This window comes from Myotis davidii, unplaced genomic scaffold (assembly GCF_000327345.1).
Source record: "Myotis davidii unplaced genomic scaffold, ASM32734v1 scaffold330, whole genome shotgun sequence".
Lineage (NCBI taxonomy): Eukaryota > Metazoa > Chordata > Mammalia > Chiroptera > Vespertilionidae > Myotis > Myotis davidii.
In genome coordinates this window covers 4,253,235-4,274,953 of record NW_006283770.1, presented here as the reverse complement: position 1 = coordinate 4,274,953, position 21,719 = coordinate 4,253,235, and the positions used below count along the sequence as shown (strand labels likewise).

The following is a 21,719-nucleotide window of genomic DNA, read 5'->3' as shown; positions in this document are numbered from 1 at the left end:
TCTCTGTTTCAACTTTACAAATTTTCTAGAAATTTAAAGTTTTCTAACATAGAAAGGTTATTTAAAAAGAATATGTTATAAGCATTTTCCATAGAATGAAATATTTGTCCATCTCCTGACTGTTAATAGATAGGTAGTATTCCAGAACATTTATTGAAGGTGATCATGCCTCACACAGAGCTTGGCAGATAGTATGTGCTCATTAAGAGTTATATTTGACGTTATTGCTGTTATAATTTTGATTAAAATTCCAATATAGAGTGGGGGTGGGGAATAATGGGGGGATAAGGACACATATGTAATACCTTGATCAAAAAAGAAATTAAAAAAATAAATAAGAGGTCCAAAAGAAAAAATAAAATAAAATTCCAATATAAATCCTAAAAAACTCCCTTATCAAGTGTCCTCATCTTGAGATAGTTAGTGTGACCTGACCTAAGAATTTGCTTTACAATTTGAAGGTGGGGATGCTTGAGACAACTGAGAAAAGCAAGATCATTTCTGTTTTTGTTCTGTTTCAGTGTCATCCTAGTGGCTGTTTGATAGACCTCTGCCTCCAGATGGGTGTTATCATGTTTTTGAAGCAAATATGGAACAATTTCATGGAATTGGGATATCCGTGAGCACTTTATTTTTAAAATTGCCTTATATATAGTTACAGAGAAGATAGAGGTAGTGTGAATAGCTCTTAAGAATTTGGGCTTGGCAGTCAGATGAGGGTTCAGTTCTCACTGTGCTTCTCACTAAATGTGTGACTGTGTGTATGTTAGTAAAATTTTCTGAGCCTCAGTTTCTAGGTTTCTACAAGGGGATCAACGGCTATAGCTACCTCAAGAACAACTGTAAGGACTAAAGAAATACGAATAGATATAGAGTAACTGGTACTCTGATCAACACATTAAGACACTTGTTATTCTTGAAACATTATTGATAGTACAGGTTCTTGAGGATAAAAATAACTTTCTGATTTATTTTGGTTATCAAAAGACCAAGATGGTTATTGTGTAATAGAGAATCCGTTTCCACACATCCCTCCCTCAAAAAATGAGTAAAACAAAGATAAATTCATGGATTGATGAAGTTTATACACTCTGTTACACACACACACACACACACACACACACACTCATATTAAAACAAGATTGATTGTGATAACATCAGAGCAATACCATTTTTTTTGTTCTTTTAGGTTAGTTTTAGCTGTCTGAATTGCTGACATGGAAGGATCCTGAATCCCCACTCTTACATCTACTAAACAGATTATCCTACAGAATACAGTGAAACAGTGTGTCTTAAACAATTTTGTATGTAAGCTTTGGGGAAATCAAGATTATAAATAAGACTATTCTGAGGAATTTCCTGACGATGAGGGAAGAACTGGTTAGCTGATAGATGATATAGAAATAGTTTAAGATTAATCATCAAATTATACCATGATTCTTTCTCCCTGTTGGCCCACAAATGGCATCAGGACATTTCTCGGCAGAGACCTTGGGGCTGGAGAGGTGATATTATCCCTGAAATCAAGCATAAAGTATTGTATTAAATTCCAAGCAGTCCTAGAGCATGGTGTATGAAATTACCGAGACCTTGTTCAAATTCCTTCTTTGTCCCTTGCTAAAGATATAATTTACTTGACCTCTCTAAAATGTTATTATTTTTATTTGTAAAACTAGAGCCCCAGTGCATGAATTCATGCACAGGTGGGGTCTGGCTGGCCTGGCCCCAATCAGGGTGGATTGGGGCTGGGCCTTTCAGGAGGAGGAGATGGCAGGAGGTTGGCTGGCCGGCCTGTCTGGATCAGGGCCTGATCAAGGCCCTAATCATGGCAGTGTGGGCTAGGGGAAGGGGCTGTGGGCGGTAGGCTGGCTGGTCCCGCCCCAGAATGGGGGCCTATTGGGGGTGGGGCCAACCATGGGTAGGGGCTATGAGCATTGGGCTGGCTGGCCCCACCCCCAAATTGGGTGGGGGGTGCTGATCGCAGGCCAGTGGCCTGGGGGAGGGGCCATGGGTTGTTGGCCAGCCAGCCCTGCCCCCTATTGAGGTGGGGTGACGATCAGGGGTGGGGCTATGGGCCCATTAGTGTGGTGGGGGTCAATTCGGGGCATGGCCAGCTGGGAAGAGGGACTGCAGGAGGTTGGCTGGCCAGCCCCGCCCCCTGTTGGGGTGAGGCGATGTGATTAGGGGTGGGCCGGCTAGGGGGAGGAGTTGCGGGCCTATCGTGGTTGGGGAGGCTGATCAGGGGCGTGGCTGGCTGGGGGGAAAGGGAAGGGGTGTCAGCCAAATCTGAGAAGTTATGCCACACCCCTGATGGGGCCCCTCCACCCCAATAGGGGGCGGGGATGCTGGCCAATCTCCTGAAGCCCCTCCCCCCACCTGGTCCCACCCCTGATCAGCTCCCCCACGCTGATCAGGGGCAGGGCCAGCTGGCCAACCACCATGGCTCCTCCCCCAGGCCACTGGTCCCTGATCAGCACCCCTCACCCATCCCATTCGAGGGCGGGGCCGGCCAGCCTACGGCCCATAACTCTTTACAAATCTGAGAAATGAATTCAGACACATACACACCAATCGCCTGTAAATTATCATTCACTATAGTAACAGAACGTAACCACTAATGCCCAAACCCTTCACTTTATAAACTCAGAGAAGTGAAGTGACTTGCTAAAACTCACCATGTAATGATTGAAGGATAGGGAATGGAAACTGCATGTCTTGAAACTCTCTCTAGGTCTCATTTTTTTTTTTTTTTATGTGGAACATGCTTTTACTCATGTTCAGAAACCATAGCCCAGAAGATTTGGAGTTATGAGAAATGAAGGGCTCAGCTGCAATCACAACAGGCAACATAGGAGTATAAGTATTTGTATAGATGAGGTGTGGGAAGCAGTCATATAAACAAATGTTTGTCTAATCAATATCAGGAAGCATCTAAGTGTAGATAAATATGTAGATGTTTATAGGATCTAGGAGAGTTCTGGAAGGCTGAGGCCTATTCTCTCATGCTAAACTTGAAAGATGAGACCATACAAATATCTTCAGTTCCCAGGAATGTTTAGTGTAGTCTCAGGGTAATTGATTCTAATCTATATAATAAAAACCCAGTGACCATTGTGGCGGAATGACCAGAACAAGCAGTTGACCAGTAGACCAGTTGCTATGATGCACACTGACCATCAGGGGCCAGATGCTCAACACAGAAAGAGGGGGAGGGGGGCACAGTGAGGCCTGGAGGCACATGCTATGGCCCAGGGAACCCAGGAACTGCAAGCCCAGAGCTTGCTTTTCAATAAAAATAAATAAATTGAAAAAAAAGCAGCCTACGCAGCCTGCCTGGCAGGAAAGGCCTCCCCAGGCCCCGCCAGGCCCAGCTGGTGCACCACAGGCTCACGGGGACTCACCGGTGATGTGCAGGAAACACAGCCCCTCTGACTCTAAAGACTCTAAAGCCAGTCTCACTGACAGCTGCTCCCCCTCCATCTCCATGGCAGAGGCAGCGCTGCTGGACCTCCTCAACTCTGACTTCCAGCTTCTGGCTTCCTGCCCTCCCCTTCATATACTATTTGCGCTTGGGGGTGTGAGTTCAGCCTTCCCAGCCAATAGCTCTGCAGCACAGCCAGAGAGTGGCAGGACACAGCCACCAGGGCTGGCTGGGCATTGATTTGGCTGCTGACTGATGTCCATGTGCAGTTACACTGTGTGTTTACATTTGTAACGAAGCAGGGCTGCCCACTCCTGCCACCCGCCTCACCTTCTAGGCCAGTGATTCTCAACCTGTGGGTCGCGACCCCTTTGGGGGTCGAGTGACCCTTTCACCGGGGTCGCCTAAATACATCCTGCATATCAGATATTTACATTACGATTTATAACAGTAGCAAAATTACAGTTATGAAGTAGCACGAAAATAATTTTATGGTTGGGGTGCACCACAACATGAGGAACTGTATTAAAGGGTGGTAGCATTAGGAAGGTTGAGAACCACTGCATCTAGGCTAAGAAAGACCCACTGATCTCGTGTTTCTCCAACCATCTGGTATCAAAACCTCTTGGGGATGAATGATCCCAGCGATGGCCCCAACACACGCTCAGTATCACTGTCACAGGCATTCCCGTCATTACAGCCCATTCCTCAGCCCGCAGTGCCCTGCTCCACCCACTGCCACTCCTCACCTGTCACCCCCTGAGGACCACCATATGTTATCCTATCTGAAATGTGAGCAAGATCTCAAATGCCCCCCTGTCATAGCTCCCTTGCCCTACCTTTCTTCCTCTAAAAATACTGCATTTTAAAAATATATATTTGATTGATTTTTGAGAGGGAAATAGAAACATCAATGATAGAGAATCATTGAATGGCTACCTCCTGCATGTTCCAAATTGGGGATCAAAACCTCCCCAGCCCTTTCCCCTATCCCTCCCCCGGCCAGCAGGACCGGGTGGCAGTGCAGCACCAAGGGAAGGGAGTGGCAGGTCGCCAAGGGCAGCATCGACATCTGGCATCTGTTCCTTCCATACCCAGTCCAGCGACCATCGCCTCCTCTCCCAACCCAGCCAGGGCCTTCAGGCCCCTATCGGCCTGGCCCTAATCAGCCCTGATTGCCCACCAGGCCTAGGGACCCCCACCAATGCAGGAATTTTATGCACCAGGCCTCTAGTATACTATAAATTGCTCACCAAATACTTAAAAAAGAGCTCAAAAGTCCTTTGTCTGCTCTGTGGTGTAGGTTGATCCAGAACTGGTGGTCACGACATAAAATCAGGCGGGGAATACAAGATGCTTCTATACCTCAGTGGGAAAATGATTGGAATCTGCAGCCCATGAATATTCACGGACTAATGGATGAATACTTAGAAATGGGTAAGGAGAGAACCTTCTGCAGAGCTATTTGACCTTCTGATACTAGTTTTCTATTTCATGCAGGCTTTGTTCAAGAGGGAAAGCCATCTCTCCTTTCTAACCCAGCATTCTAAAGGACATCTGCAACTTTATCTCAACAGAGCTAGAGAAGATATGAAAGCAGTGCCCTTGGAACTCTACCACATGTTGTCCTCGTAACATTTCCAGCCATAATATTTAACCAAAATGAAGATTCATAGTAAATCACCTAGCTTTTGAGCACACAGTTTAAAGGAGCATCTGCTTTTTCTCTGGCCTTCAGTTTTCTCATCTATACAAAGACAGGGCAAGATTAGGTCTTTTGAGTCCCTTCTAGAGCTAAGCAGTTTTCAAGGCCTCTTTGATTTCTGCTTCTTTTGTCTTTCCTCCTTCTTCATGCTGCATGGTATAAAGGTGAAAAGAACATAGACTTCCAGTCTACTGAGATCTGAATTTTAATGCAGGTTTTAACATTTTTTAGCTATCTACCCTTTAGCAAGTTTACTGAACGCATATGAGGTTTAGTTTTCTCAACTCTAAAGTGGTGTAAACATATTTATCTTGTAGAGATATTGAAAAGGTTAAGGGCAATTTATGTAAATCACTTAATATTGCACAATGAAGTAATTCAATAAATGACACTACATTACTAATTTTCTAATGTTCTCCCTTTACAGTTTTGCAATTTGGTTTTACCACCATATTTGTTGCAGCGTTTCCTCTGGCCCCTCTTTTGGCTTTGTTAAACAACATCATTGAAATCAGGCTGGATGCATACAAATTTGTCACCCAGTGGCGGAGGCCTCTGCCGGCTAGAGCAACTGACATAGGTAACGGCAAAACCCATAGTGAATACATATATTTCATACTTTACCTAATGATGTAGAACTTGAAGATTTTTGTTTATTACTATTACTTCAGTAAGTTGTAATTAGGCTTTGAAGCAACTGTCATGCCTCATTTTATAGGCAAGGTCCAATTCCTAATGATATTTTAATTTTCAAATCCTTCAAGATGGGAGTCTACCTTCCCTCTATGGCAAAGCATTCAATAGTTGTTTAATCTGCAGTGAAATACTATACTCAGAAATTAAATAATAGACTGAGCTCTGATTCCAACATAAATAAAACACTCTTTTCAAAGGTTTTTATTTTTATTTTACTTTATTCACTATCTTTAATCTTTCTCCTACTAGGTATCTGGTATGGAATTCTTGAAGGAATTGGTATACTGGCTGTGATCACCAATGCATTTGTAATTGCTATCACATCTGATTACATCCCACGTTTTGTCTATGAATACAAATATGGCCCCTGTGCAGGTCATTTTGAATATGGTGAAAAGTAAGATCGAAACTTACGCATTCTTCTAATATATTTTATGTTCGCAATTAAAATGGGAACTTATTGGGAAGTTTTGTTCTGTGACCATTAAGGGCAATGTTTCTGACCATTGCAGTTATAATGTGTTTATTAGATGAAATCAAGTGGGATAAAAAGAACAACTCTTTTACAGCAAATAACTTCAGCATCTCTGTGTTTTTCACTTGGAAATGTATCACACATCAAAATATTGTTTTAAAGTGTGAGAGTGTATTTAGAAGAGACCTTAGAAATCATCCAGTGCAATGTTTGACTGTGTGGATGGGGAAATTGAGACCCACTCTGGTTCATGAAATTGCTGAAGGGAATAAAGCTAGTTGGTGGGGACATACAGAACCTGAAGGAACCATCAGCTCTATGACTAGAGATTTTTCAAAAGTAATTTACAGAGAGCTGTCCTGTGTATTGTAGGATGTTTAGCAGCAGCCTTGGCCCTAACCCAGTAGTTAACAGTAGCAAGCTCCCTGCTCCCCAAGTTGTGACAATCAAAAATGTGAACAGACATTGCTAAATGTCCCCTGGGGGACAAAGTCAGCCAGTTTAGAACCAGTGCTTCAGGGGCTATAGGGTGTTCAGTTTTTCCTCCTTGCATGCAGGTATTAGGGAAAAATAAGAGACTGAGTTTTAGGAGGAGATTAGCCTTAGGTGTGGGAGTTATGATAGGAGACAAAGTAGTGATAGGAGAAGCTATTTCTTCTCCTGCCTTCAGGAGTGGTTTGAGGCATGTGTCTTATCTAGTTGCAGGGCATATGCCCCAATAGGCTGAGCCCTGATTTAGCGCAAAATCAGCCCTTATATCTTCTGATGACGTTTTCTCAGAACCCTGCAGTGCCTTACTGAACATAAACAATTCAGTTTTTCAAAGAAAGGTAATAAAGGCATGAAATTTTATTTTATATTTCAGAGCCTTTTCAAGGGATTTTAACTTGAAGTCTAACAGCCTCGCTTCAAGTTCTAACTTTCCCTTTTATTCATCAATCTGGACCTATAATTAGGAAATGATGTCTGAGATAACATTTTATGTACTGTAAAGCACTATATAAATAGAAAGTGGTTGTACTATTAATAGTGAAAAACCAAAAATATTATTTTTGTATTATTAATTCAAAATTCTCTAGAAGCAGATTTTAAGGTTTTAAAATGTGTGGACAACATGTTTAACAGCTCTTAGAAGCATCATTTGCTGGTGTCTTTACTGCCACCTAGAGGCAAAAGAAAATGTGATTGGTTGGGAACTTTCAGGACCTGCCTTTCAGGTAGATATCACCTGACCCTTTCTTCATCTTGACTGTTACAAAGGATGTAGAATAGTTTCAAGAGATGTGGAAAGCTTATGTGAAGTTGAAACTACATATACATAGGGCCATCCTGTTGTTTAATTTTTCCCAGCTATGCTTAGCAGTTAAATTGGAGTAAATTCATTCAGATTGTAAATTTTCAGGATAAAGTGACAAAGGATAAAAGGGCAATGAAGAGGAGGATATTGGCCTGAAAAAAAGTAGAAATGATAAATTGTGAGGTCTAGGATAGGTAAGGGAGTGAAGCCAATGTGCCTTATAATTAAAAATTCCAGGTTTGGAATAAGATAGATGTGCATTTGAACCTGGGTTCTAACAACTGTTACCCTGGGACAGTGGTTCTCAATGTGGACTCTGCAGATCTCTTTCAGGTTCCATGAGGCCAATACTATTTTAATAATAATACTAAGACATAACTTCCTTTTTCTCACTATATTAACATTTTCACTGGTGATGTAAGAGCAATGGGGATACATTTTTCTAACTCAAAGCAGTGGCACCAAGGAGTACTGGTAATAATTGTATTTCTCACAGCTATAAAGTCACCATTTTAAAAGTGCCAGTGAGAAATTTTAGAAAGTCTTTGATGAAAATGTAATAACTATTAATTTTATCAAATCTCTACTCTGGAATAAATATCTTTTCAATATTCTATATGACAAAATGTAAAATATGCATAAAGCACTTCTGTTACGTATCAAAGTGGGATTGTCACCTCAAAGAAAAACACCCTGTGCTTGTTGGAGCTGCAAACTCAAAAAATTTTTTTTAGTATGAAAAAAGGATAGCCAAACTATGATTACTCAGACTTTGGTATTTAGCAGACATTCTTTTATAAAATGCACAAAATTATCTTATCATTTTAAGGAAAATAATTGACTGTATTTGTTACCATACAAATAAAGTTCAGACTTTGAAGTGAAAATTAGAATTTTGAATAACTTTTATCTACCAATGTGATCTTAAAAGCTTCCTAAAAGATTTTTTCTAATAAAAATCAATGGTAGTATTAATATTTGTGATGTTTCATAGATTATAGTAAGAGTATATCAACATTTGGGAGATCTATATAATTGAGGGAATAAATTTTTCCAAATGACCCATATTGGATGTTACAATATCATTTATGGGTAAGAAAGTAATTAAAAGTTTAAGGTAGATCTATGGATTTTAATATAAATGACATATGGAAACTTTATTGATATGTTTAGATTCTACACTGTAACTAAATTATAAGAAATGATCAGATGTAGAGTGTTGGTGTAATATCAAAGAAAAATGTTGAAAATTATTTGAAATATGATTAAAATATTCCCAACCATTTATATTTTTGAAGACAGATTCTCTATTTACTTTTCAACTCACAAGCCATACTGCAACAGATTAACTGCAGAAACAAATATGAAAGTCTAGCTGTTCTATTAAGATAGGCATTAAAGAAATTTTCAAGCATGTAAAACTATCTTTTTTCACTACATTTTTCCTCTTTGAAAATATAGCTATTTTTTCTTAAAAATGTGTGATTTCTATTAACTTACAATAGAGTTGATAGCTATTTAAGTTAATGATTAGAGACATATTTTTAAATTTCTCAGTTTTAATTTCTAATGTGTTAAATATCTATAATAATAAAAGCATAATTGTTAAGTAGACTGGACAGCTGAACGACCTTTTGGATGTCATTCCAGACGTCATTCCTGATGTCCTTCTGGATGAAGCTTCAGTGGCTGGGGCCGAGCAGAGGCAGTTAGGGGGGATCAGGCAGGCAGGCAGAGTGGTTAGGGGCTGGCAAGTAAGTGGTTAGGGGCAATCAGGCAGGCAGGTGAGTGATTAGGGCGATCAGGCAGGAAGAGTGGTTAGAGGTGATTAGGCAGGCAGGCAGAGTGGTTAATGGTGGTCAGGTAGGTAGGCAGAGTGGTTAGGGGTGATCAGGCAGGCAGGCGAGCAGTTAGAAGTGATCAGGCAGGCAAGTGGTTAGGGGTGATTAGGCAAGCAGGCAGGCGAGCAATTAGGAGCCAGCTGTCCCAGATTGCAAGAGTGATGTCCAACTTCCGGTTTAGGCACAATCCCACTGTGAGATTGGGCCTAAATGGGCAATTGGAATTCCCCCAAGAGGTCCCGGATTGTGAGAGGGTGCAGGCTGGGCTGAGGGTTCCCTGCCTCACCCATTGCATAACTTTTGTGCACTGGGCCTCTAGTCAGTAGATATACCCATAAGAAAAAAGGTCTTTTGAGATTTTATGCTTAAAAAGTATAAAGGATACCTGGGACCAAAAATTTTTAAAGAAATTATAAACCTAGATAAACTTATTTAGTCTCTGTAAACCTTAGTTCTTTAATTTACATGATGGAGATTAAGACTATATATATCCTCAGGTTATTTAAAAACCCTGACCTCAATTTAATATCTAATTGCCAGGATAGAGCTTTTTACCTGTTTGTTCACTGTTGAATACCAAGCATGTAGAATTTTTCTAACAAAATGAGGTTTTTAATAAATATGTATTAAATGAGTTAATAAATCACAAGTAGACATATTTATTGATTGGCTGCTTAATTATAATTAACCAAATAGTATTACATGAATATTTATAAAACATATTTATAAAGTTTTAATACATAAGAAGTAATTACCACAATGCCTAGTGCATAGTAAACACTAACTAAATATAAGCCAAATGAAAGTGTAAGATAGAAACTATTGGTGGGAAAATTAGTCTGTCTCATTAATTATAGATGTAACTAGAGGCCTGATACACGACATTTGTGCACTTGGGGGGGTGGTGTTGCTCAGGCCAGCCTGCACCCTCTCACAGTCTGGGGTTCCTCGGGGGATCTGTCTGCCTGCCAGCTTAGGCCTGCTCTCTGGGAACATCCCCGGAGGGGTCCTTCGTGCTGCCATGAAGACGAGAGAGGCTCCTGCCACCACCACTGTTCTCACCAGTGGTGAGTCCAGCTTCTGGCTGAGCGGCGCTCCCCCTGTGGGAGCGCACTAACGACCAGAGGGCAGCTCCTACATTGAATGTCTGTCCCCTGGTGGTCAGTGCACCTCATAGCGACCAGCAGTTCTGCCATTTGGTCGATTTGCATATTAGCATTTTATTATATAGGACTAGAGGCCTGATGCACGAAATTCGTGCAAGGGTCTCAGTCCTACCAGCTGTGGTGGCTGCCTCGTCCCTAGCAGTCCTAGCTTCATCCAGAAGGTTGTCTGGAAGGTCTGGTTGTTTGGCTATCCAGTCTAATTAGCATATTACGCTTTTATTATTATAGATGCGATTTAGGGAATAGAATCAGAGCTGAGACACTAGGAATTTCTAATTAGAATGAAAGGAATGATGATAGCTATTAAATCCTGTCATTTGTAATTAAGAAATTGGACTAGAAGTTTATGAATCTCTGAATCACAGGATGCTTTCCTTTTCTCCCAGTTGTTTAAAGGGCTATGTCAACAATAGCCTATCCTTCTTTGACCTGAGTGAGCTTGGCCTGGGAAAATCTGGTTATTGCAGGTACTGCCTTATAAATCATAGTTACTTTTCTTCTTGCTTTCACTATTCCATCTCTTCCCTCTACATGTTGATGAGTTCATTTAAACTGTCATTTTGGAGTTTTGGCAAACCGAGAACATTTGGGACCTCCACACTTTGATCTCTGCTCTTCAAAGTGTTTTTGTTTTTGTGGATTTCAGGTACCGAGACTACAGAGGTCCCCCTTGGAGCTCCAAACCTTATGAGTTCACCTTACAGTACTGGCACATCCTCGCTGCTCGGTTGGCCTTCATTATCGTGTTTGAGGTTAGTCACAAACGGGTGAAATAACTATACGTAGACACTTTTCCAACTGATATATTAGTTGCCTCTTTGAAGTAAGTTCCTCGCTGACTTCCGAAAAGGGAGTTGAGTATGTTTTAGTGAAAGGCTCAGATAAAATGAAACCACTGTTAACAAGCACAAAACAGCAAGAGCACAATAATGTAAGAAGTTGGGTTAGAGGGTATTTGTACCAGAAAACTAGGATAAAATAAGCTACTCATAGTTTAACTGAAAACATGGTTTTGAACCTCCTAGCAACAAAATTTAAAAAGAAAAGGTTGGTTTTCATCATCTGATAAAATAATTCATATCTATTCATTAGTATGGGAAAACTTATTTTCTGGACAACGAACTCTAATTACAGTTGGTCCTGTATAGTTGTATAAGGGACATTGCATAATTCAGTCAGTTATACCTGAAAACACTTTTATAAAAAGTGCATATATTTTTATTATCAGAATCAGGAAATAATATTAAATTGTAGTCCCATGAAGAAATTTTAGAGAAGCTACAGAATTATTGTTTTTCTCAGTATAAAACAGCAACTGGATTAATACAGTGGACAAATTTTGCATGAGTATATTTCCTATGGCCAAAATCAGAGAGAGAAAAGAATAGTGGGGACCTGCTTTTCTATGGGAAAATATACCCTGCTTACTATGACCCACTGTGCAATGGGACACATATAGCAACTGTCCTGGGACACATATAGCAACTCAGTTAAAAGTGCCTTGATTTCTTCCTTCCCACAGAGTCCTTTAGGAAAAGAAGTTCTTTTCCATAGATTGAGATAACTCTATAAATATTAGATTTTTTTCTTTCCTGAGAAACTAAAAGATCTTTTCTTCATGGGAAAAAAAGGAGGATGTATTTATAATAATAACCCTATATAATAACAAACAATCATGGTAATTGACCATATCTTCACTACACCTCCCATTGGCTAATCAGCATGATATGCAAATTGACCGCTAACAAAGATGGCGGCTAATTTGCATACTACAGGCAGGGCAGGACAGCGCCAACTGCCAGCACGCTGCCATCCAGGGCAGGCCGGCCACCTGGGACCCCATCGGCGGCTCCTGGGGCGGCAAGGCATGCCCGCCTCAGAAGCCCCAGCAGCCACCTGATATGGTAGTAACTCTATCAGTAAGCACTCTGAAAGTCTGGGTCCCGCAGCGGCAGTGGGAGGGAGTCCAGGGTCTCGCAATGGCGATGGGAGGAATTCTGGGGTCCCGCAGTGCAAGGGGTCTAGGTCTTGCACAATTTTGCGCACTGAGCCTCTAGTATGTTATATTTAAGTAGTGCTTATACTCACTTAATCCTTATGCAAACCTTTAAGAGATGCTGTTATTATCACTGCTTTAGAAGTGATTCACAGAGAATAGGTGATTTTCAGAAAGTTTCACAGCTGTGTCAGAGTAGGGTTCAGACAGAGGCAGTCTTATTCAGCATCTACTTTTTTTTCACAGGGTTCTTGACTTGAACCCCAAATCAAATTTTTCTTTTTTAAAAAATATATAGAGGCCCCGTATGTGAAATTAGTGCATGGGGCGCGGGTGTCCTTCAACACAGCCTGCACCCTCTCCAATCTGGGACCCCTTGGGGGATCTCCAACTGCCGGTTTAGGGATCAGGCCTAAACCGGTAGTTGGATACCCCTCTCACAATACGAACTGCTGTCTCCTAACCACTTGCCAGCCTACCAGCCTGATCACCCCCCTAACCACTCCACTGCCAGCCTAATTGATGCCTAACTGCTTGCTCCTTTGCCAGCCTGATCACCCCCAACTGCCCTCCCCTGCCTGTTCAATCACCCCCAACTGCCCTCCCCTGCCTGTTCGATCACCCCCAACTGCCCTCCCCTACAGGCCTGGTCCCCCCAAACTGCCCTCCTCTGTAGGCCATCTTGTGGCAGCCATTTTGTGATGGCCATCTTGTAACGATGTTGCGGGAGGGCGTGAGGCCACCTAGGCTTTTATTATATAGAATTGATTTCAGAGAGAGGAACGGAGAGGGTGCCTTCTACATAATTCCTGTTGGGGATCGAGCCCACAACCTGGCATGTGCCCTTGACCAGAATCAAACCTGGGACCCTTCAGTCCATAGGCTGATGTTCTACCCACTGAGCCAAATCAGCTGGTGTAGCATCTGTACTTTTAACCACAGCATATTACCTTTAGATTTTTGCTCCTGATTTTTATATATAATACTTTTTCAATCTACATTTTAAAATATCTTTATCATAGAATGATTGTGCAACGGACATAAAAATTTTAAAGCTATTATAATGATACTAGGGGCCCAGTGCATGAATTCATGCACCTTGAAAGGAACTGTGAGCCCAAGCCTGTGGTGGGCACAGGAGTGGGTCTCAGCCCATCCTCCATGCCCCCGCCCAATCCCTCCTTCTTCAGCTCCTAGTCCCCTGTCTGCCAGCAGTCCCGCCAGCGGCTGCTCCCATGCACTGACAGCCCCGGCCCCACTCGTACCTACTGACAGTGTGGAGTGATTGGGACCAGTGCCAGTAGCAGCTGCAAACGGCAGCTGCTGCCCTGATCACCCTTCAGGAGCAGAGGGAGGTGGAGAAGCCCTCAGGGTCCAGCAGCCGCAACTCACACCTGCTGATGGCACCGAGTGATTGGGGACGGTGCTGGGCACTGGCAGTGTGTGCAAGCAGCAGCTTCAGTGCCAGCAGCGGCTGTGAGTGCCGTGTGAAACTGCAGTGCATGGAAGCAAAGAATTTTCAGTAACCACCAGAGGCTCACCCCAATGACAGCGACTGACACCCTGCCTTGGTCTGGCACCCCCACTCACCTTCTCCACCATCCCGCTGCGGCCGATGCTGCCATGTTCCACACTCTGCCACCTGCTGCTGACGCCCGCCATGTTCTGCGCATGCCCCCTGGTGGTCAGCACACATCATAGTGACTGGTTATTCAGTTGTTCTGCCATTCGGTCTATTTGCATATCTATATATAGATAGATCTATCTATCTATATATAGATAGAACTTAGTAGAGTAAAAGCTCTGAAAAGTGCACATCCTAGAGTTTGAGTCTAATCCCAGCATCGCAGGCAGACTATTCTCTCAGTGTGTAGGCTGTGGATTATCATCCATGGGACATGATTTTTCCCTGGATGTGATCTTTCTCATTTGTGTATGACAATGCATGTCATAATAGCATTGCATGGTATATAAAGATCTATAATAATAAAAGGGTAATATGCAAATTGACCAAATGGCCGAATAGCAGAACAACCATAAATGACCACTCTATGACACTCACTGGCGCTAGACCAGCCAAGGCAGGGGCAATGTGATTGGTCGAGGACTTGGCCATCGCTCCATGATTGCCCTGAAGAGGAAGGCCCAGGCCATGGCCAGTGGGGCAGTCCATCAATCGGGGGGCTCCACGCTTGCCACAAAGAGGGAGGCCCAGGCTACTCGGCCTGTGGCAGGGCCTACCTCTTTGGGGCAATCATTCGTGGGGCTCCCAGACTGTGAGAGGGTGCATGCCGGGCTGAGGGACAACCCCCACCCCCAAGTGCACAAATTTCGTGCACCGGGCCACTAGTTTTATATAAAAGAATTTAAGATTCAATGTTTAAAAGGTGATACCAACACATGGCAGTGAAAAGATAAAATAATTTGGTTTCCTTCTAATACCTATGGGATATAAGGCAACAGTAGTATTCCCAATGTAATTTTTATTTTTTTATTTTTATTTTTTTTATTGCTTAAAGTATTACAAAGGGTATTACACATGTGTCCTCTTTTTTTTCTTTTTTCCCCCTGCAACAGTAGTATTCCCAATGTAATTTTTAAAATATTAATATTCTAGATGGTACATACTGAGTTTTGATGCTTGATTGTAAGGCAAATGCAGCATTGCTCATGATTTTTCTGATTTATAGTTGGCATTTCAGAATCTTTGTAAAGTGTACTTTTCCTTCTTAAATTGCAGCACCTTGTGTTTGGAATCAAGTCATTCATTGCATACCTGATTCCAGATGTACCGAAGAACCTTTATGACCGAATACGACGGGAAAAGTACTTAGTCCAAGAAATGATGTATGAAGCTGAGCTAGAGCATTTGCAACAACAGCGAAGAAAAAGTGGTCACCCTGTTCACCATGAATGGCCTTAGTAGATAACTATTGCCAAGTGGGGGCAATGCCATCAGTGGGAATGATAGCAACTTCCAAGTCTAGGTGGGGGCTAGGAGGAAAGCATTTTTTTTTAAGCATTCATGCTAAAACATGTGTCTAATATGGTACTTGGAATTGCATCACAGCCATCTCTTGGATTTAGAATATCCAAACATCCAGGGAAAAGAAAAAGGTGACTCGGGACATTAAAAATGACTAGGTTGGCACTGCAGGAAGCCAGGATCTAATTCTCAGAAGAAGCCTCAGGGAATTGTGTGTTTGGAGACCTCCACCTTCCACCAGCTATAGTGTAATCCAAAAGAGCGATGGTGAGGTTTCCAGAGACAGATTTCCATGTAAATGCTCACAAGCCAGGCATGTGTGGTTTTTGCTCACATGCTAATCTGGCATTGGAACCTTAGCTTGAGTTGAGATATTAATAAGAAATGACTAAAGTTGTTGCCTTTGTTGCCAGAAATCCAGGTCTCTTCAGTTTACACGTTCACAAGAATGTCCCTTGTTTCTTGCTGAGATTATGGATCTGTGCCACAGGAAATTTATGCTGCTCTACATTGACTATGCAGTTGAGGAGTTGCACATCAGCTTTAGTTGTCGAACCAAAAATCTGAGATTCTAAAAAGAATACTATTCATTAGAATAACATTCTATTCAAATCTGTTGTATCACTGGCATAACCAATTGCACTAGATTTCTTTTATACAAAATGCCAAAAGAGCCACATACTTATAAAATATGGATGTTTATTCTCATATCATTTACAATAATACTAATTCATATTTAACCATGGAAGGTTATTTTATTATATATTTAATTTTTCCCTTTCTGATTTATTACATCAACTCTCACAGAATAATTTGAAATGCTGTAAATATTTTGGTTTCCCTTGTATCTTTGCACCTTGACAATATGTAATGCGAGTTAGTTTGTGCAGCTCTGAGACCAGTTACATCGTACACCATTGTGACTTGTTATTCAGGAAAACTAAAGCCAGATGCTTTGCAACTCTTATGCTTTTCCACCAATGTTCACTCTTGCTCATGAGCTAATGAAAACAATGCATGAATATAAATGTATATTATTTGTAAAACTGGCACACATATTTTTGAGTTTTACTCTCTTTTCATTACTGAAGGGAGTTTTCAGTTAGTATTTCTTTGATAGATTGATTTGGTTTATTTTTGAAAACTCTAGAAAAAAAAGGCAAATTAATTGTGAAAAATTTGCTTTGTTGTGGAATTGCTCTTTCAATGTCAACTCTGTATCAGTCAGTGTGACTGCTCACAGATGGATGAGGTTGGAAGGATGGGACATTGAACTAAAGAATGTCTGGTGAAGGTATAAGCTATGGGGGCAGGAAGAGAAGAAAGAGAAGAGTTGAATTAAGGAAATGTATGGCAGAATTCAAGATACTTTTTCTTGCAAATCAGTCAAAGCTAATCTCAGTTTTACTTCCCTGGGAATGAGGTGAGAAATAATACATACACATTTATACATACATGTGGTTATTATTATTATTTGTCCAATTTTTGTCCAATTAAACAAAGCACAGTATTTTTCAAAATTTATTAAGGCCAAATTAAACACAATGGAAATGAAGCTATGTTGTATACATGCTAGGTTTTCTCTAGTAAGAAAATTTTAAAGTTTTTCTTACTAGGAAACTATTTTTATAATTCTAACACTGAAAAAATGACTTTTCCTTCTTTCGTAGGAAAAAGCTGATAGATAATATTGGTTGGTTGGTTTTTGACAAAAATGTTCACTTCCTTACTTGTCTTCTGATTTGGAGCAAGAGGAAGTGCCTCAGATTCTAAATGTCCCTACATGCCCTTTGCCACATACAACTCTTCCATTCAAAGTCCACAGATGTTCTGTTTCTGCCATCTGGTTATCATAGCAACTAACTACACAAAGGAGTTTTAAACTCCTCCATTGCCATAGAATCTGCATTTGCTCTTTTTTCTTAGTTGAATGTATACACATACCTGAGAATAAATACTTTCTATGCTCGTTAAAGACATAAATGTCTTTTCCAAATTAGGGACACATGACAAAGACATTTATCTTATGGTAGAGAAAAGAGTATTGATAGCCATGCCATTAAGAATTCTTCTCTTTCTGGATTATTTTTATATAAACACCATAAAAGTTTAAAATCACATTGATTGGCTAGAGAGAAAATATGAAAAACAAGAAGGTATCTATATATATAAAAAGTCAACAACCCTAACGCCGTAACACCATAACAACCGATCACTATGATGCCCACTGTGGCCAGCAAATCAGCCCGATTGGGAGGTGGGGCCGCTGGCCAACCTCTCACGGCCCCTCCCCCCAGTCGGCCCCACCCCTGATCACCCCCCCACTCCAATAGGGGGCAGGCGGCCAAACTCCTGCAGCCCTACCCTCTCTCACCCACAGAGCAGCCACCCCAATCAGGGGCAGGGCTGGCTGGCCAATGCCTGTGGCCCCTACCCCCTGCCAGCCCTGCTCCCAGTGGGCCCCCACCACCCCAATCAGCCTGCAGCCCCTCCCCCACAGTCAGCTCCACCCCCGATTGGTGCTTCCACTCCAATGGGGCAGGGCTGGCTGGCCAACCTCCCACAGCCCCTCCCCTGGCTGCTGACCCCCGATGACCCTCAACCCTAATTGGGGGTGGGGTCTGCCGGCCAATCACCCGCAGTCCCTCACCCCATCCAGCCCTGCCCTGATCAAGCCCCAATTAGGGGCGGGGGGACAGCCAGCCAACCTCCAGCTATCTCCTACTGCTGACAGGCCTGGGGCCAGCCAGACCCCACCTGTGCACGAATTTGTTCACTGGGCCTCTATTATTTAATAAAAATATAATGCATTGATTTAGAAAATGCCTTTTCTGATCTTTTTAAAAATGATGGAAAATTAGAGAAACAATGAAAAAGTATCTGGAATTTTCCTTTTGTGAAACAATGTAGTAAGAATCTAGCTATGCCTTCATCATGGTTGACAATTTGACAGCCCTGCCAGTATGTTAGTTATAGACTACTCTGCTTAAGTTGAGAGAAATATTTTATATCATGGTTTTCATATAAATACAAATTATTTCTCAAAGATTTATATAGCACACACTCTTCTCAGGAATTCTGTATTACATGAATGCTGCTTATATATTTTCATATTCTAAATTGTTGCCTTTTCAAGCAAATTATTACAAATGTGCATGTAGTCAACCTTGACAAGTTGTTCAAAGCCCAAGTGCTTTCACAGTATTGTGTGTTGAAAATCGTTGTGATTGTAACAGAAATCATTTGTCATTGTCTGAGCCTGGGCATGCACTTTTAGATAAAATGCTGTTGAGTGACTGACTGCATGGGGTACAACTTCCAAGTGCTGCACATTCCCTTAAAACAACTCTCAGCACAATTGTAAAATGGAATGAAAAGGAATCTTTCTCACTCAATAAATTATCATGTGATATTTTTTCTGATGAGTTGCATGTTAAATTTAATTCTACTTGATCTTTAAATATTAAAATTTAATATTAAAATTTAATATTGGGATTTGTTGAGTGTGTATGGGGAGAGGGGATTGCTCATTCTTTAGCTCTTCAAGACAGTAGCTTCTTGTCCTTGCAAGCACTTTATTCCACTCTTAAAAACTTTGTCTTCTGATAAATTCATTATCATCAAGAGATCTGCCCATGAAAGTGCAGTGGAGTATCATATTGATCCTAATAGTACGATCCATTTATTTTATGTGTGCTAGAAACAGATGGGAGAGGAAGCTTCCTTAGTTCTTACAAGGGTAACAATGCTTCTTTTTCATCCTTGTGCTGGCTGTACTAATTATCATCAAAATCTCTTTAGAACAGGAATTTTAGCAGATATAGTTCATGCGGAGGGCAGGAGGGCATGCATTACAGAGGGCACCACAGCCAACTGTCAACAGCAGGCTAACAAATTCACCATTTTTTTTCGTTTACTTTTTAAAAAATATATTTTATTGATTTTTTACAAAGAGGAAGAGAGAGGGATAGAGAGTCAGAAACATCGCTGAGTGAGAAACATCGACCAGCCGCCTCCTGCACACCCCCCACTGGGGATGTGCCTGCAGCCAAGGTACATGCCCTTGACCGGAATCGAACCTGGGATCCTACAATCTGCAGGCCGACACTCTATCCACTGAGCCAAACCAGTTAGGACCATTTTTTTTTGCTTTACTTGATATTCAAAATTGAAAATTGAGATTGCCTAATGAGTTACTCAACTGATATAGCCGAATTGATTAGTCTGTCAATTTGGGGCAGGTAGATATAGGCTCAGGGTGTGTGGTTTGTGTGTAATCACACATATTGCTAGGCATATCTTTCAGTGTGTAAAGCCAGTGAACACTTACTCTCAAGTATCATCAAGTATTTCCACTCCATTTCCTCTGAAATCAGAGTATTATAACAGACTTTGAAAATAGTTGTAGGTAATATCCAGGGGATTTGTTAAAATCTTACCTCATTTTTGGTATTCTCAATAGCTCAGAAACCTTTGGAAGGGTCTGAGAAACCCAGCTTCTGAGGTAAACATTTCCATAAGGCATTTCCAATCAGAGTGAAATATGCCAACAATACAGAGTCCAAAGGGAAGGTTGGTTGGGTTTTTGCTTGAATGGTGACCAGTCTAGGTTCATTTTCTACTAGTATGTATTTGCTATGGTGATGTTACCATCAATTAAATTGTCATTTGGGTTCATTTGTAAAACCACCCCCATGACAACATTATCAAATGTGGTTCTCTTTCTAGAGAGCACAAGTATTATAGCCACCGAATCCTGGACACATCTACATTAGGGCATTTTTTCCCGAAAAGTAAACTGAAAGCAGACAGGTTGGTAGAGTATAGACTCATATTTCACACCAGATCCAATTTATTGTACCATCAAAATCTATTCCCTAACCCTAACCCCTAACCCTAACCCTAACCCTAACCCTAACCCTACACAGTAAACCCTAACCCCCTAACCCTAACCCTAACCCCTAACTCTAACCCTAACCCTAACCCCTAGCCCTAGCCCCTAACCCTAACCCTAACACTAAACCCTAACCCTAACCCTAACCCTAACCCTAAAGCCTAACCCTAACCCTAACACTATCCCTCTGTCTCACCACTCCCTCTCTGAAATAAATAAAAATATATTTAAAAAAAAATTCATTTAAAATAAATTGACAAATTTATTCATTAGCTGGAGTTTCCACTGAAATCTAAGCTTATTATATTTAACCTTGTAAATCTTAAAATAGACAACAAATGAAGAAATAAAACTATTTCGAATGTTAAAAGATGAAAATCGTTATTTATTTCAGAGAGGGAGAGGTGAGAGGGAGGGATAGAAACATCAATGATGACATAGAATCATTAATTGCTGCCTCCTGCACGCCTATGACTGGGGATCAAGCCCTCAACCCAGCATGTGTCCTGAAGGGAATAATTGAACTGTGACCTTTTATTTCATAGGTTGATGCTCAACCACTGAGTCATGCCAGCCAAGATTAATGTTAAAGATGAAAATGTGTTTTAAAATATAAGCAATGTTTTCTTTCTAGGATGTGTGGCTATTGACTTCTGTATTGTACTTTTCAAGTAGAAAAGAGCTGAGAGTCCTGTATTTGAAGAGGGATATGGGAAAGGCCAGAGGAGAGAGTGGATTTCGCCATTTTTATATATATATACACTAATATATATAATATATTATAATATATTAGTATATATACACTAATATATATATACACTAATAAAAGAGAAACATGCAAATTGGTGTCACTCTGCTATGCCCACCAGCCCATCAGAGTGACTATGCAAATTAACCCAACAAAGATGGCGGTTAATTTGCGTATGCAGGCACAGAGCGAAGACTGATGGCTCAGGCTGGCGTGAAGACTGACAACTGAAGAGGCTTGGCTTCTCTGCTGTGGCCAGACCAAAGGCCTGGTATATATATATATATATATTAGATGATAGACAAAAAGCCAGAGACCAGAACACCGCAGCCCCTTGCTCAGGACAGCCTTGCCCCCCCAGAGGAGACTCCCACCCTGATTAGGGGTGTGGCCAGCCTGCAAACCACCATGGTCCCTTGCCCAGGCCAGCCTTCCCCCAGTGGGGACGCCCCACCCAGATCCATGGCCCCAATCAAGGAAGGACAGCAGGTCCC

General features: G+C 41.4%; 1 protein-coding gene across 3 annotated transcripts in view; it reads left to right on the top strand.

Annotated features, from left to right (window-relative positions):
* ANO3 (anoctamin 3) overlaps window positions 1-17,944 on the top strand; it is a 131,896-nt gene extending 113,952 nt beyond the window's left edge. For all 3 annotated transcript variants that reach the window (XM_006753961.2, XM_006753959.2, XM_006753960.2), the window contains 7 exons: window positions 522-619; window positions 4,725-4,858; window positions 5,554-5,706; window positions 6,072-6,219; window positions 10,988-11,068; window positions 11,248-11,353; window positions 15,338-17,944. In XM_006753961.2, the coding sequence (XP_006754024.2) occupies window positions 522-619; window positions 4,725-4,858; window positions 5,554-5,706; window positions 6,072-6,219; window positions 10,988-11,068; window positions 11,248-11,353; window positions 15,338-15,520 (903 nt within the window). In that variant the 3' untranslated portion in view covers window positions 15,521-17,944. The remainder of the gene's footprint in view (window positions 1-521; window positions 620-4,724; window positions 4,859-5,553; window positions 5,707-6,071; window positions 6,220-10,987; window positions 11,069-11,247; window positions 11,354-15,337) is intronic.
* The last annotated feature ends 3,775 nt before the right edge of the window (window positions 17,945-21,719 follow it).